The following is a 17,125-nucleotide window of genomic DNA, read 5'->3' as shown; positions in this document are numbered from 1 at the left end:
GGGAGACAAACTGAGCTCCTCTCTCCAGAGAGGTAATCAGGCCACTTGTTGGTGTCATCAGTGTGATGTCCAAAGGCTAAATGCGTCCCCCAGCAAAGTGGTTAGGAACAGAGCTGGGCACAACAACAGGGACACTCTATACAAGGGGACTTTGTTGTGGATCGCAGATGGGCCACACTATCAGATTTTCTGTTCCCTCTCCAGTTTCTGAGAATCCGACAAAGTGGCGATTCTCTTGGGGAACAAGTAAGCTCACTCAGACTAAAGTGTAAATGAATCAGTCAACAAAAATTGTTGTTACTGTGACTGTAAAGGTGCTTTTTGTGTGTGTGTGTATCTACAGTCCCACAGAGAGGGAGCGCACAGAAAGGCTGATCAAGATGCGCCTCAGAGAGATCATGATGCAGAAAGACCTGGAGAACGTCACCTGTAAGGAGGTGAGCGGCTCATATGTAGATGAGCGGGGTGAAATGTACAGTTGGGTTTGACGTACATCTTTGTTTTAAGACTTGTTAAGATGCCACTAGTGCAAATTTCCGTGATTGTACCATCTTAGACTTACATGTTAGCTGACACGAGCATTGAATCAGGAGGGAGCAGCATCATCAACAGTCATGGTGCTTCCCTGAATTGCTGTTGTCCTATTCCAGATCCGAACAGAGCTGGAGATGCAGATGGTGTGTAACCTGAGGGAGTTTAAGGAGTTCATAGACAACGAGATGATAGTCATCCTGGGACAGATGGACAGCCCCACTGAAATCTTTGAACACGTCTATTTGGTAAAAACCTGGTCCCCCTCTTCATTTCTTGAGCTGGAATTTCTAAGTTGTGACTCGTTCTTAATGTTTCTTACGTGTTGATTGTATACACTTTGATGTTGACTGGACCTGTGATGTCTGCAGGGCTCTGAGTGGAATGCCTCTAACCTCGAGGAGCTGCAGAACAGCGGGTAAGAGATCAGTAGGGCTGTAGTCAACCAAAGAAAATCATGAAATTCAACTGCACTCTACCTGGTAGCAGTTAATCAAAGTTACACAACTTGGCCAAGCAAAAGAATTCCTGCAGTTTGACCATTTATTTTTCACACGTAGCTACTTCGTTACCTTCAGGGCATGTCTATCAAGATGGTTTATATACAGCAGCAACACACATACATGCCGGCGAGCAGAATTGGCTTCGGTATAACAACAAAGCTAACATGGAAAAAAAAGTTACCTGAGGACAAAGAACACACAGTAGCACAATGAAAGTTCCACATAGATATGTAAAATAATAGTAATGATAGTGGTAATACAAATATCAAGAAAAATAATAATTATAGTTGTAGTAATTCAGATCCAGACTCTACAGCTCTGGAGCCAGAAATGCCTGCAGAAAGTGACAGAAAGAAGGTTCATACATTGGATACAATCTACATTTAGTCAATAAATTAGTTATGCTAACTTTGATTGATGGGTTTATGACAAAATAATCACAAACACATGGCCCACTTACTATAATTTTGGGGAGCTTGGGACCCTTTTGGGTCAATTCCATCCATTACCATCCCATCCATACCCGGGAAATATGTAAGGGCAATGTAGAGTCGCTAATAAACCTGTTACCCTGCATGTCTCTGGACAGTGGGAGGAAGCTGGAGCACCCAGGGAGAAGCCATGCAGACAGGGGGAGAACATGCAACACAGTGCCGACCCTTTATCAAGTCAACACTTAAAATATACGTTTTATAGGCACCATGAGAAAACGAGCTGATGGGTTTTTCAGTTCTTACTTACGTTGAACTCAGAAATTGTTTGTTTGACCTGTGTGGTATAGCTAAGCATTCATCATCTGAATAACTAGAAATATGAAGCCTTGAAATATGAAATGGTTTTTATTGATAAAAGGTCAGCAACTCATCCTGCCCTCTTCCCGTCTGTTGCGTAGCGTGCACTACATCCTGAATGTGACCAGGGAGATAGACAACTTCTTCCCTGGGATGTTTGAGTACCACAACATCAGAGTGTACGATGAAGAGGCCACCAACCTGCTGGAGTACTGGAACGAAACCTACAAGTTCATCACCAAAGCCAAGTAGGCTTAAACACACACACAAGTTTGTTAGGTTCTGCTGGGGTTCTCCTGTAATCTAAAACAATTTCTCACTCCCGTCTGTGTCTCTTAGGAAAGCTGGCGCCAAGTGTCTGGTTCACTGTAAAATGGGTGTAAGTCGCTCCGCCTCCACAGTGATCGCCTACGCTATGAAGGAGTACGGCTGGGACCTGGACACTGCCTTTGACTATGTTAAAGAGAGGCGGGCCGTCACCAAACCGAACCCCTCCTTCATGAAACAGCTGGAGGAGTATCAGGGAATTCTGCTGGCCAGGTGTGCTTTCTTAAACCCGCATCTGTACAATGTGCACATTCTTTATGGAGCGTTTGGGTGCTAACAAGCTCTTATTTTTCCTTTTTGTTTCCACAGCAAACAAAGGCATAATAAGCTATGGCGATCGCACTCAGAAAGCGACCTATCGGATCGCCCAGAGTCCACGTGCAAACCTTCCTCTCACTCTCTGGGCCGCTCCGACTCTCACAACAACAACACTTCCTCCCCTTCCTTGCATCACTTCCTGGGCGTGGCCGTGCTGCAAGCGCTCGGTGCTGAACCTGAAGGCTCTGCCAAATCAAACACCACACAAACCAATGAGTCAAACACGGACTCCAATGGTGTGTGTGACTCACCGGGTCAGAAGGAGGTCGGATCAGATTGCGGACACCCCCTTGTGGTTCGCCTCCCCAGACCCCGAGCTGCCACCGTAGTCCCAGAGGAAAGACTGGACAATTCAGAGAGTGTGGCTGTCACTGTGCCTGTTGCTCTACCCCACCCTCCACCGTCACTCCACATCCTACCTCCTACTCCTGAACTCCAGCGGGCTCACCAGGGTCCTCCCACACATCTGTCCATGTCAGTACCCACACGCAGACCAGTGGAACTGTCCCTCAATTTGCTGAAGCGAAGCAGCTCAGAAGAAGTCTCTCCTCTCACTCTGGGATCCACTGACTCGGACATAATAGAACAATCATTATCAGATTTAATGAGTGACAAACAAAGCCCTCTCAGCCCTGCAGACATCACCCCCCTCCCCCTGGTTCTCCACCTTGCTCCCAGTGATGACAACAACAACCCCAGCGAGTTACAGATAGGCGGTGCATTGGACAGCCGCGGCGATGCCGATGGGTCGTCCAACCACAGCGCAGACAGCATCGACTTCTTCAGCGCCAGGGAAAAGTTTCTGGGACTGGCCCAAGACAGCAGACCCCGGACACTATCTGAGCAGGCACAACCGAGGACACCTCTGTCACTCGAGGAAAACGGAGAAACTGAGGCTAAGGAGGAAGAGGAGCAGGGAAATAAGGCGAGTCAGGTACGCAATCTTTCAACATTTTGGCTGCACGTGACAGTTGTGTTAAGTTGCCTCAGTCTGCTCATACAGCTGTCGGGGCAGCTCACAGTTTTGAATGTCATGTCATGAACACACAATATGTTGAAGCAAATGTTACATGAACAAGGGCATAAATTACGTAGAGTTAAAATGAGTTGCATCCCCTCTGTAGTTTGTTTTATTACATTATCGTCAACATCAGTGCTGTCACTGGTTTAGCTTGCGGGGCTTGACGAAACTTGACGACAGAAAAACCAGTGGAGCTTCCTGGCAAGCTAGCAAGGACTCGTTGAAGTAAAGAGTCCAGCTAATCACAGCACATTAGCGCAGGACTGGGCACAAAACGGGTGAGGTGGAATAAGTGATGCGTCTGTGACATAAGCAGCAGACAGCTGGTCTGTGTGATAAGTATAGCAGTATTTGTGCTAATCTGACTGGACCAGAGTTTGTGGATCAGGACTACAAGGTAGCAGATAAACTCCGCAGTAAATCTGTATTATTCATAGTGACACCTGCTGGAAGGTGAGAGAACAGTCAAGTTGTGTTATAGGTAACATTTGACACTTATTTTTCTGCTCTGATTTTCCACTGCGCTATCCAAACAGTTGTGTTTTATGTATGGTTCAAGAAGTTATTAAATTACTTATAATAAAAGTAAAAGCAGTTAGTAGCAAATCATTCCATTTAATAAAGGGAAGACTATCACTACCTCACAAATACAGAAACAAGACTGTGACTAATACTATCTGCATGTGTCTCTCTTGCTTCCTCCATCTCTTCGTCTCTCAGGCGCCTCCACAGTCTGAAGGCAGTCTTCACGCTCACCATGACAACGGAGTATCAGTGCGTCATATTGTCACAGAGATTGAAGCCATATGCCACCCTGTCTCCTGTCCTCAAGCCTCCTCGTCCTCCTCCTCCTCTTCCTCCTCTTCTTCATCGCTCCCTCCATCCTCCCACAGCCCTCAGCTCATCCGCCCAGAACTTCAGACGGAGGCGGAGACTGCTGGAGACGGCTCCCTCACACCACCTTCACATCCGCAGTCTCCCTCCACGCTGCCGTGCGATTGGCCGGCAGGCTCGGTGCGGCGGGCCACCAAGCAGCTGGAGCAGAAGCTGAGGCAGGAAATCGAGATGGCTACGTGTCAGCGGTCCCCGCTGCATTCCCCCAGCGCTGAACACCCACCGGTCAGACTGTCCCTGTGTTCCCCGAGCACTGAACATCCTTCCATTCGCTTCCCGCAGCACTTCACAGAACAAAGGATCACTCAGGGAGAGATCACGGCTGTATCTGCTAAGTCCAAAGACAGAGAGAAGCATACAGGGTCACAAGACTCCTCAGGCACAGACAACCTACCAAACCCTTCATGCTCCCCTGACTCAAATATCAGCCAAGTCTCTGGTGCTATACCTACCATTGCTAGTCATATGCTGACATCACAACCGGCCTCTACTTGTCGGTTAGAAGAATCATCTCTAGATACCTCAGCACAGTCCCAAAGCCAAAACCAGCAGTGTCAGACCCAGCCCAAAGCTTGTTCAAACCTGGATGGGGTGACAGTGCAGGAATCAGACACAGATGAGAGGCTGGAGTCCAGTTCCCAAGGGGGTTGTAGTCCCGGCTGTGACGCCCACAGCAGGCTGGCTCGCGGCAGCCAGGAACTGGAGAGGATTCAGCAGACGCTGAGAGAACTGCAGGCTTTTCTCCACGAGGGCATCGGCCTGGAGACGACAGACAGCCAAGACCAGGAACTAGAGCAGCCTCAGGGGCCTAGAGACATTATGGACACAGAGCCAGGACCTTATAAAGGGCCATGCTCTGAACAGACCCTTCCAGGCCTGGAAGTAGGGCAGCAGCATCGAAAGAGACAAGAGGGAAAGAGTTTCCTGGAGCAGAAAGGCTGGCACAGAGCCATGGAGCTCGAGGCTCGTATCCGACAGGCAGGCCTCACCCCACCTTCTTTCATGAAGAGGTCGGCCTCCTTGGCTAAACTGGACTGTCTGGAGCTGTCAGCAAACGACCTCAGCGACTTGGACCTGAGGCCCCACAACAGGATCTCATCATCGTCACACTCCCAGGACTCTTTCTCCATGTCCCCACCCCAAGCCGATGACACCTGGAAGAAGCAGAAAGTGTTGGCTCGCAGCACTTTTGTTGAAAAGACACGTCTGTCCCACGGGTGCAGGGGACCGGACCAGTCGTTGTCGTCACCGTCCCTCTGCCTCTCCTCTGCACCTCATCGCTGTCCAAAAGACGACACAGGTGAGAGGGAGGAGCCAGACGGCAGCGGCTCGGCCACTACAACGCGTCAGCAGGGGAGGGGACACCCATCGAGACGTCGCAAAGCGTCCGCTGAGAAAAAGCAGCGAGCCGTCACTGTGCTATACAACACCATGTAACCTCAGTGCAATGGACTGGAACGGACACGACTGGAGCTGTGCACATGTGTGAGAAAGGCTGCATGATGTGTATGAACGCGTAGCAAGTAAACTGTAGACCTTGTGTAACCTCCGATGTATGTGCAGTGTGTAAGAACTGAATGAGGAGCATTACGTTTGCATGTAAGCCACTGGATGTGTTGTTTCAACTGGAGTTCAGGTTTGTATGTACAGAATAAAATATGAATGTCCAAAGTAAGACTGAACCGGTGCGTACAGTATGCACTCCATTATGTCTGTCTCCTTTTGTTTTTTTTTTTTTTAAAGCATTTGTTTTCAGTGTTTGACCCTCGTTGCCTGTTGAGAGTTTCTAAAAATTACCAGAGGGGCTCTTTCTCAAAACATGCACTTTACGGTTAAGATGATTTTATTTTATTTGAAATCGGTTTCTTACTCCGGGGAGGATTCTTTTGCACTGATCTCAGCAGACATGTCTCTGTATGTGTGTTTTTTTTTGTTGTTTTGAAAGTGGACAGACATGTCTCTATTCAGATTTTTAGTCAAACCAGGACAAACATAATGTTTTGTTTTTTTTTTATTCAGTGTTTTACCAGTAAATAAATATGGTGGGTTTGTTTTGATTCCAGTGATTCTGCACTTTATTATTGTGTTCAGGTGTGCTTCATCAGACACAGACAGACACTCGGGGAGAAAAAACTTGACTATGGCTGAATCCCAATCCAATCTGGCCAACTACAAGAAGAAAGAAGTTCACATAGAAGTGTAAAATGCTATCTTTTTTTTTTTTTTAATAAAAACAAAAATTAAACTGGTTATTTGAAAGTTGCATCTTGCCCACAGGTAGTTTTCAAATATATTTACTTGACAAGAGCCTGGAATATACATAGGCGTAGTCAAAGTAAGGCGATATGTTGCAAAGGGTGGTGCCTTGTATCCTCTGGCACTTAAGCACTGACCAGGTGACGTCATCTAAATCCAGGGGGGTTTAGGCTTTAGGGTGGAGATGGGGATTGGGCCTATGAGCTTCAGATGCTGAAATTTTACCAAACCTGTCATTGTCTTTCCTGCCACCTACTGGCCAGGCAGAGATCTACAGTTTTAAATACGTCTTCAGGTGCTAAAAAAGGTGGGTTAGAAAGTGAAAGTGTTATAGGAGGTACATTCTTCAAAGTAAACACTTAAGAGTACTGCAAGCTCTGTTAACAAACCAAATTTGACCACTTTTAATGGGTGAAAATCAAGCATATGACCTTTTATTACGGGAAATACATTCTGTGATTTTTATCTGCAAATCTGTTTCTTTGAACAAGCCAATCCTGTCTCCTTGGGGAAATGATCTCCATCAGCGCTCAGTGCAGCTTATTTTAGGCTGACATTTTACTTACTGTTTCATATGGGTAATTAAACCCCGAGATATAGGCCACCGGGGGCCCCTGCTGAGGCACACACCCGCAGATCAGATAGCAGCACTGACCGGGAAATAATGATATTGAAGGACTTTACCAGAAAAACATTCAAGCCATAAAAGACGTCATTTCTAATTTTCTCATTTTCTGCGTTTGAGGGTGAAAATACCAAAAACCAAACCAAAAAAAGCTCTTTGCTGGTCTATCAAGTGAATCAAGATTAAAGCCAAGATCCTTTAATGATTTCCCCAATTAAATCCATTTCAGCAGACAGATGGGTTTAAAGAGGACTTTTTTAATACAGTGCTCCAAAATGAACTGTCATGAACGGGGAAATAGTGAGGAATAAATAATAAATAATCAGTGGAGCAGAAGAGAGAGGGTTACAGCCAGTGTTTGCCTCCCTGGGTGCGACTGCTGAGAAAGGCATGCTTCCTCTTTGCATGCTGATGCTCTCAGCTCCTCTTGTCTCTCTCCGACAGACGCGCACCATGTTTTGTCTGTGACGCTGCAGCCCAGTCCTGATGTTGTTGTTCATAATGTAAGCCTGAGTCAGGGCAGTGGAGAGGCCGCCGCTGATTCACTTTGAGAATGATTTCATTTTCTCCTCACCCATTCTCTCCAATCCTGCTGCCGAAGTGCAGAAAGCAGTGTGGGTGCTCAGAGTGGTATTTCTTAGAGGGTTTAGAGCTTCTAAACTGTTCTTCCCCTTCCTGTCAAGCCTAAAAGAACTACAGTCAAACCTCTCCTTGGATCAGGCTGAGGCGCTGAGAATTCATGTCACAGAGAGGATGATGGAGGTGGAAGCTGCTAAAAACAGATCAGCTCTCTCTGGTGCTGACTGACGCTGCAACTTCCCCTATCTCGTGAGAAATTAATTGCTTTTGTCACCCTCCTTCACTCGAGAGGGCCAGAAAACTAACCTACAGCGGAAAGCTGTAGGTAAAACTCGGTGTGGGGTCGGGGGAATTAAAGCATGTGAAAGCTGCAATTTAAAAAATACACACTCGTGCCTTGCTGTTCCAAAAGATGTTCCTTTATTTGAGTCTATTTTCTGAACACACTTCCCAGCATACACCATGAAAACATCTTGCTGTGCAACATTTTTTAAAAAGTAAAAAAAAAACAAAAAAACAATTTTTCTTATCAACCAGGCAAGCTTAATTATGAATTGGAGAGGAGCCAGAGGTGGTTCTCCTCAGTTTGTGCTGATATCGAGTGTGAAAGTTTTACATTTATTTCTAAGAAATAATAAAAACAGACAATGACAAAAACAAGCTGTCCCTGTCTGTCCTTCCACTTTGCAACAAAACATGTTTCAAGGTGTTTGGCTTGCCTTGAGCCCTGCAATATGAAGTTACTTACAATAATGAGAGCCAGGATTTGAACAATCTTTCCAATCCAATAACTGAATACTCCACATTTGTTGTTTTATTGGGGCGATTTTATATTTGCTTTTGTCTTGCTGTAGGGGTGGGATAAAACCTAGAATTGCAGTCAATAGTCTCTACAGTGATTCTACAAGGGTACACTTTCCCTCAACGAGTGTGCTTTGATATTGCAGGTCTCTGGGCTAGACTCAAGTTGGACAAAATAGACCTCACGCGGGTGCAGACCATGCTGAAACATTGTACACATACTGTACCGTGACTACACAGAAATACAGAAACCATCCGCTCATTTTAAGGTGAGAAGATGCAAATATACAGAACAATTTCTTTCAGTTACATTTGTATTCCACTTAACTAAATCACTATCTTGTCCCTTTACTAGTACACACAGGCCTTGCCACAAACTCATTCACAGTAACATACAGGTTAGTTAGTACACCAAGTCTTCATCACATCCCATTGTATCTGTGCTCCTGCATTCTAATGTCAGGCTAAAACTAGAACTGGCCTGAGTTTAGTCTGTGCATCTACATCCATTAACAGTCATATATGTGATCCACCCACAAGCTAAATACAGTACATCTGAATTTTGTGCAAATCAAATAGAATGTCTGAGTCGTTTTTTTTTTTTCATTAAAAACTGAGGAAGTCTGATGGTTTTTTCGACATTCAACTCGCCTTGACAAACCTTTTATGGCGAAGGTTACAGTATTCGCCACACTGCTGGTCCCGGCTTGTCACTGCTCCGTTGACACAAGCTGTTTTTTAGGTTATTATTTTTTTTTATCACAGTCAAGACTGAAAACCACACGTCTCAGTGGCAAGAGGACTCAGTGAGCGTGTGCGTTAGTGCTGCAGCAGACAGTTGGCCTAACACATTACGTTTTTCAGGACGGCAGGTGATCTGTTGACCCCCTGTGCGGAGAGCTGGTTTTTGAAAAACACACACACAGATACACACACCTGCAAACAGACAGAAATCACTCATCCAAGGTGGCATTCCACTAAACTTGCTGTATTGGATGTATTGTTGGTTGTAAACTGGCACTGGTCAAAAAAGTACCATGTGGCACCAGAAAGAGGAAACTGACATTCCTCTCTGGCTGGCCGGACAGCCGCATCGCCGTATGGCTTCATGGGAAAAGTCTGGCTGAGGCGATGGGAGAGAAAGGAGACCATTTGATCATATGAAACCACTAAGGTGATTTTGGCGTTTATTTCCAGCCACTTACAGAGTGTGCTTTAAGTTTTAAAGTGGCCTGTGCTGCCCTTTCCTCTCATGTGTCCTCAGTCCAGACCCCTCCCTCCAGACCCCTGCTGGGACACTCAGCCCTCATTTCTCCATGAGTGACAGCTGGATAATGCGCTGTAGCTCCTCCTCCTCCTGCCGCCGCCGAAGCTCCGCTTCTTCCTGCTCCCGAGCTGAGATCTCCATGGCGATGCGCAGCTGCTCGTCGTAGCTGCAGGTGGTGGGCTTCTTCTTGGAGGGCGTGGAGCAGAGGCTGGAGGGGGGGCGGGGCTTGTGCTGGGGGGTCCTGTGGTGAGGAATAGTGAGGGGGTAGAGGAAGGAAGAGCACGGGTTGAAGTACCTTCTCTAGGACTGAAAGTATGGCATTTCCTGGATGTTAAGGTTACAGTAGTAGTAGACAATTTTGTAAAAAGGTTGTATAAAGTTAATGGTTAATAAATCATTGACTAAAGCCATCAAGAACAATTTTTGGTTTGCTAGCTTGTGAAAATTCCCTTTGGCTGGTGTTTTACCTCTAACCCGACACATGTTTTGTAGCTATCAGGAAGACCACTCCAATGGACCGTTCTATGGGGGTAAATCAATGTCAATATCTTTGTAAATGCACTATGAGTTACAAATAGATTCAAAATTCACAAACAAATGCTCCATGATACACAAATCAGTGACTTGTAGATTGTGTCATTTTCTCTGTCACCAGCTGCTGCTTTTTTAACACACACTGGAAGCTGACCTGGTATACTCTAATGTGTGTCATATCTATGTGCTTTTTGCAACAGTAATGTAGTAGCGTGCATTTGTCCAGCAGGTGGCGCTCACTTTGTGTAAGTCAAGGGAGCCAGCATGATGCCTAGAGAGGTGATGCTTGGCCATAATACAGTTCATTTTGTATTTGTCACAAAGAGGACAGGTTGAAATAACTTACCAAATTCTTTTGGATTCTTTTTCAAAATAGTTCAGTAAAGTAAAAGAACAATTTATTACAAGCTGTTAGGGTGAATTTTGACATCCTACAAGTTTAGTTATTTTAGGTTTAGTTTTGCTATGGTCCAACACCCAGTTTCCTCTAACACTATAATATCGGTTTAAGTAAACAATGCAGTGTAGTGTCAAAAGAGGGAAAGAGAGAACAGGTCTGTCTGTCTGCGTATCCATCCACTCTTCTACAAATAAGGAAGACACAGACTGTCTAAAGATAACAGTCTAAAGTCAACAGCAGCACTGTCAAACTGTGAAAGCAGGAAACGCTCTCATCCTCCACCCCCCCTTACACACACACACACATAGTCATGCACATTAGAGAGATGAGAGAAGAATTGCAGGATGGTTAAGAGAATGAAGTAGGGGAGGACAGGAATACAGGATGTGAGTCAGGGATGGAGGGAAAGATCTGCAGGATGGAAAAAATACAATGGAAGAGTGCAAGCCACTGAAGAATAACAATACATAACAGAAGTGAGAGGAAGTCACAGACGATATGTCGTGAAAGAACGGCAGGAGCTATCACTTTTGTCCTGACAGTCATGGAGATGTACGTTTTTTTTGTTTTTTTTAAGGATTCCTGCTCTTTAGAAAGTAAAAGTCCCATTCATTTTTATTTTAACAATTGTGATGCATATATCCAAATTTATCTGCAGCTCCTGGAAGATTCCTGATAACAGAAGGGTTGACCTTTGGAAGGAGGGTAAGGAAATGTGGAATGAGTGTATGCTGTAATTTATAGAAGAGGCGGAGAGAGAGAGGGATTAAAAAAAACAGATAAAGATGAAAAGGATCAAAGAAAAAGAGATCGAACGTCTGACCTGTCTAGACGACTTGGGTCACAGGGCAGAGGGTGTGTTCCTGGCTTGCTATTGGTCAGTGCTTCCCAGATGGTCACCTAGAGGAGGCCGAGTGGGTGCAGGAAGTGGGTAGACAGAAACATGGCCAGATAAGGAGATGGCGATGCATTTAAAACAACAGCATCCTCCCTACAAGCTCTTTTCCTGTTAATGTATGCTAAAGTACCTCTCGCTCACAGCACAGCCAGCTGGCTTGATAATGACTTATGAGCTGACTGAATGTAAACTAGATTGATCTTATCCCTGGTTCTTTAGTACATACACACACAATATTAATACTACAACTAATACTGCTATAAATATTGATAAGCATCTTTTAAAACTGTTCACATTCTGCCACTACATTATTAATGAATATCATATCATTTGTACTGAAAAATTGCATTTTTCCTGCAACAGTGACTCATTTAACAGTTGGTTGTTAAACAAGCTTTAAATGTATTTTCTACCCAAGGCTGGATTACCAATTACTGTGTGGTAATTTGATTAATTACAAATGAGTTTGGTAAAATGCACTAATAAAGCACTATTACTGAAAGGGTCCAAAGCTGGTTCCTATATTTTTACTCAATAGTAAAATCGGTCTTATAACCTAGATTTACTACATAGTACCATATTATAGTACATAATACAATACCAATACAATTTTAATCAATATTATGCTTACATGGTGCAAATTCCTATATAAGTTTGTGTTTAAAGAAACTCATACAGCAAACCTGGGGCAGTTAATCAGTGTAGAAATATAGGTTGGTTTGGTTTCTGGGACTCTAAATGTAATGTAAATGTCAATAGGGCCCACAGCAATTTTATTCCCCTTACATTCCAGTCCCTAGTTTAAATAGAGTTAAAGTTTAGTTAAGATCACAAGAATATTAATCTTGGTTGCTTTGATAAAGTTATTACCATGTGGTAATGCGACACAAGCTCAGACTATTATGAATGTGCACACATTATGGTGCGTTCAAGTGATGTCCAGAAACATCCCAGACATGAAAGTAAAAGTTCCCCGTGGCTTCCACTTTCATGCAAAAAACGACCAAAATTAACAAAATTCCTCTTATAAAATGCATGTTTCCTTACTTTTCAGCACATTGAATATTGCAAGCTCCCTAAATTGAATCATCAGATGAACATCCATGTTGACTGACGAAGACTTTGTTAATAGAAATGTGGTATCATTCAATTTTGGGGAGCTTGAAATACTCACTGTGTGGATTACCTTTCCTCTGTATGCTGCTTTTGTCCTGCATAAAGTTTCATGACACTGCAAGTTAAGTTTCACACTGATGTTTAATGAACAGTGGGAGATTATGTACATATGGTATGTTTTAGAAGAGGACAGGCTGTAATGTAAGCTTGATTTGTACAGTAGCTAATGCAGTACAACATGGAGTGTCAGCAGTATGGTCCTTTAACACCTGTCCTGCTTCTAAATTAGAGCTGTTAATGGCATCACCCTTTTCATCACTGCTTGAAGTGGCAGTACAAAAGCTCAGGACAGCCGACTGCTTAAAATGATGGTACAAACTACGGCACGAATCCTCGGCTGCAACCTTGCCACTGTCTCCTCTACATTCCCCTCCTGTATCCAAGCTAAGAAAAATCTGAGCATGTTCTGACATTTCTCACCTGGCCTATTTATACTTCTCTCTCTGTACCTCTGGAAGAAGGCCAAGGACTGTCAGGACCAGGATCTCTGGGGTTTCAAAACAGCAGCTATCCTGAGGCCGTGCTGAATATAATGGGATGGGCTCCACACATCACAGGCAATTTATTCTACTTATTGATTTTACTTCAGTATTGATTGTTTTTATTTTGAAACTGGTCACATTCTTTCTACTTCAGTGTATCTATTTGTCTGGTCTTGCTTGACTTAAAGTGAATGTATTGCTTTAATTTCTACTGGCTATTTCAGAGGGGAAATATTGTGTGCCTTGGTTGATAGCAACATGGCTTTGTGAATCTTGAAAACTTCATGTAAAACTTCTGTGGTCCGTGCTCATTAATGACTTTACAAGGAGATTATACAACCATATATTTCTAAATATACTTAAACTTAATAACGTTATACACTATAGTGTCCTTGCAAGAGCCAAAATATTCAACAAAATCAAAAGTGAGATTGACCGTTAGCTTATGCTACGTTCCATTTAACTCGGAAGTCGGAGCTGGGAATGACGTGACACCCGAGTTGACCACTTTCCACTACAACAATAGTTAGATTTAAGTTGGAAAACCAAGATGGACGTCTCTGGCCATCGTTAGCAATACCAGTTGATAACAATGCATTAACCTATGCGGTATTTTGCACATATGCTGACGTAATCGCTGACGTAATCTGTACTCTGAGCATGAGTTGGCGTCTGTAGCTACCTGTCCGAAGCTTAAAGTCTTAAACCTGACTCTTATTCAGTTTTAATCCACATTTTTACGTTACATTTTTTATATCCTTTTATCTAACTTAAGTTTTTAACTTAAGTTTAATGTGGGTTAAGGATTTTAGTCGTCCGACATGGATTTTAAGCTAGATGACCGTAAAACGCTATCAACGCTACTGACCACAACAAAGCTCCAGCAACTAACGTTATGCTAGCCGAGATAACTCTGCCCCATGAGGACTGCACACTCCTTAAGAAAGCAAACAAAAAGATTGCTGACCTTATGGAAGACGACTTTCAGAGGAACTCAAAGAGAAAGATTCCCTGCTGACTGGCTTTATGGATGTGGCTTCATTACAAGCCAAACAGATTGTTTCTCTTAGCGCAACCGCTAACATCCAGGACACCGTGTTTTAGGACCCCTCTACCCTTCCAAGGCTTTCCTCCTGCTCGACTCCGAAGCATCAGTCAACCTGGGCTGAAGTGGTGGTCCGTGGTTGCAAGAGAGGCTCGGACGGGGCTGCCTCTCCTCCGCACATCGGCCTCTCCAACCTTGTCTAACGACACTCCGGTCCATCCAGCGGATGGCTTCGAGTCTCCCTGATACGGATCTCTTTCAGCAGACAGTGCCGGCTGACACTGTTACATCTCCTCCACCGGCTACATCTCCTTCACCGGCTACATATCTTCCACCGGCTACATCTCCTGCACTGGCGGCAAACGGTGACCGGCTGGGCCGCTGGTCTGCCGCTGGGCCTGATCGGCGGCCGTCATCCGGTCAAAAAACGCTTCCTGACGTAGGATCCTGAAGGAGGCTGTGCTCAGACGCTCCGGAGGCCGTCTCTACCCTGCACCGTCGGGTAGCCCTTCTCTCAGGTCTGTTACTGTTACTCCAACACAACACTCGGCAGCTCACACACTCCATCCTCAGATTCTGCTCAGTCCTGCTCTGGATCCCCACAACCTGCATCTCCTCGTCCCCTTTTCTCCCCAACCACACTAATAATTGGTGACTCCATAACCAGAAACATCCGTTTCTTTAACGCTACCACTCACTGCTTCCCCGGTGCCACCACAGCTGACATTTAAAAAAAACTCCAGGACCTGATGCCGTCGCTCCCGTCCTCCATCACATGAGTGATAGTCCATGTGGGAACAAATGACACAGCTCTTCAGCAGTCTGAGCTGACAAAATCAGATTATAACTGCCTTTTTAACTTTTTAAAGCAAAGTGGAAAGTCCGTTTTTATCTCTGGTCCCATTCCCACAGTTGGTCGCGGTGCTGGCCGCTTCAGTAGACTCCTTGGCCTCCACGACTGGCTCCAGTCCGCCTGCAGAGCTCACGGTGTGTGTTATGTCGATAACTTTAATATTTTCTGGCAAAGAATGTCTCTTTTTAAGAAAGACTTCACCAAAACAACGGGGCTCAGAAATGTTAGCTGCTCACATACAGCATGTGGTGCGGTCCACACATGACTTACGTGAATGACTAATCATTCATGCAGCACACCTGGACACACCACCGCTCACTGAACAGATCTCTGCCTCACTGCCACAAACAACTGTCTCCACCTGCTGGCATGTAAAGCCATCTGCTCCCAGCGCTGTTCCACAGACTTCTATTCCTGTCATCATCACGCATAGACCAGTAAACCGAAATGTGCACATCCTACACAGAAATAATAGTAATCTTATAAGGATTAGGACAACTGCACCAACTCCAGCACCCAGAACAAACTCATTTAAAATGGCTCTCTTCAATGTGAGATCACTGTCAAGTAAGACTTTTATCTTAAATGATTTTATCTTGTCTGCAAATCTAGATTTTATGTTTTTAACTGAATCATGGTTGCATGATTCAGTTTGGTGGTGGGCTAGTGAGCGTGTACAGGAAAAATGTTCAATGTCATCAAGTACGCTGTGATGAATTTAACGACTTTGAAGTTCTCACTCTTAAAGTGGCTGCAACCTGTCATATTTGTTATAATTTATCACCCCCTAAAACCGCCTGGAGGATTTTTATCAGAACTTCCTGAATTTTTATCTACTCTGGTTTTAAATTATGACAGAATTGTTCTTTGTGGCGATTTTAATATTCATGTTGATGACCCCACCAATGTTAATGCAACTGACTTTTTAAATATAGCCACTTCTTTTAACTTCAAACAATGGGCAAACCCATAACCGTGGTCATACACTGGACTTGGTTTTTACCCTGGGTGTCAGCATTTCCTCTGTGGAATTAGTGGACATGACCATATCTGACCACAGATGTATTGTTTTTAGTAGCGATTCGCCTGTTACTCATGCCGCCTCACCAAGCTCCGTGTGTTCTCGCATCTTTAATGAACAAAGTGTTTCAAAGTTTTGTACATTCTTTCAGAGCCAAAGCCAACACCTGTCTGATTCCAACACCAACAATCTGGTTGATCACTTCAATCATATCTGCTTGTCGTCACTAAATATTACTGCTCCTCTAAAGGTTAGGCCTACGTCTAAAGCTAGTAAGCAACCCTGGATAAATGACAGCATTCGCAGACTAAAAAGGGAATGCAGGAAAGCAGAGCGCAGATGGAAAAAATCCAGTCTCCAAGTCCATTACCTCAGTCTGAAGGATTTATTAATTAACTACAATAACATGGTTAAGGATGCGAGAACACACTATTTTTCTGAACTCATTACTACACATAAACACAATCTCAGGTTTCTGTTTAAGACTGTGGATCAGCTGGTAAACCCAACCCCTCCTTGTGCCTCAGCTGGAAGTAATGATGACTGTGAATTGTTTTTATCTTATTTTACCAAAAAGGTGGTGTCAATCAGAGCCTCTATTACCCCCGTGGCCTCTTACTCAGAGGTCCCTCACCAGCAACAGGAGAGTTTTAACCAGTTTTATCCCATCGACTTGTCTGTGCTTTTAAAAACAGTATCACAAATGAGAGTGTCCTCCAGCCCACTTGATGTAATACCTACAAAGTTTTTACTGAAAATAATGGATTCTGTTGGGCCCCATTTGATCTCTGTTTTTAACAGCT

General features: G+C 44.3%; 2 protein-coding genes across 7 annotated transcripts in view; one reads left to right on the top strand and one right to left on the bottom strand.

Annotated features, from left to right (window-relative positions):
- ssh2a (slingshot protein phosphatase 2a) overlaps positions 1-6,442 on the top strand; it is a 31,371-nt gene extending 24,929 nt beyond the window's left edge. For 3 of the 4 annotated variants that reach the window (XM_046074004.1, XM_046074002.1, XM_046074005.1), the window contains 7 exons: positions 344-437; positions 651-779; positions 903-949; positions 1,927-2,073; positions 2,165-2,365; positions 2,462-3,404; positions 4,212-6,442. In XM_046074004.1, the coding sequence (XP_045929960.1) occupies positions 344-437; positions 651-779; positions 903-949; positions 1,927-2,073; positions 2,165-2,365; positions 2,462-3,404; positions 4,212-5,822 (3,172 nt within the window). In that variant the 3' untranslated portion in view covers positions 5,823-6,442. The remainder of the gene's footprint in view (positions 1-343; positions 438-650; positions 780-902; positions 950-1,926; positions 2,074-2,164; positions 2,366-2,461; positions 3,405-4,211) is intronic. The other variant, XM_046074003.1, reaches the window with a different exon arrangement.
- A 1,804-nt stretch (positions 6,443-8,246) lies between these two features.
- ankrd13b (ankyrin repeat domain 13B) overlaps positions 8,247-17,125 on the bottom strand; it is a 66,797-nt gene continuing 57,918 nt past the window's right edge. For all 3 annotated transcript variants that reach the window (XM_046074010.1, XM_046074011.1, XM_046074009.1), the window contains 2 exons: positions 11,671-11,747; positions 8,247-10,154 (listed from right to left, as the gene is read on the bottom strand). In XM_046074010.1, the coding sequence (XP_045929966.1) occupies positions 9,953-10,154; positions 11,671-11,747 (279 nt within the window). In that variant the 3' untranslated portion in view covers positions 8,247-9,952. The remainder of the gene's footprint in view (positions 10,155-11,670; positions 11,748-17,125) is intronic.

The sequence above is a fragment of the Micropterus dolomieu genome, linkage group LG17 (assembly GCF_021292245.1).
Source record: "Micropterus dolomieu isolate WLL.071019.BEF.003 ecotype Adirondacks linkage group LG17, ASM2129224v1, whole genome shotgun sequence".
Taxonomy (NCBI): domain Eukaryota; kingdom Metazoa; phylum Chordata; class Actinopteri; order Centrarchiformes; family Centrarchidae; genus Micropterus; species Micropterus dolomieu.
This window is presented reverse-complemented; position numbering and strand designations above follow the sequence as displayed.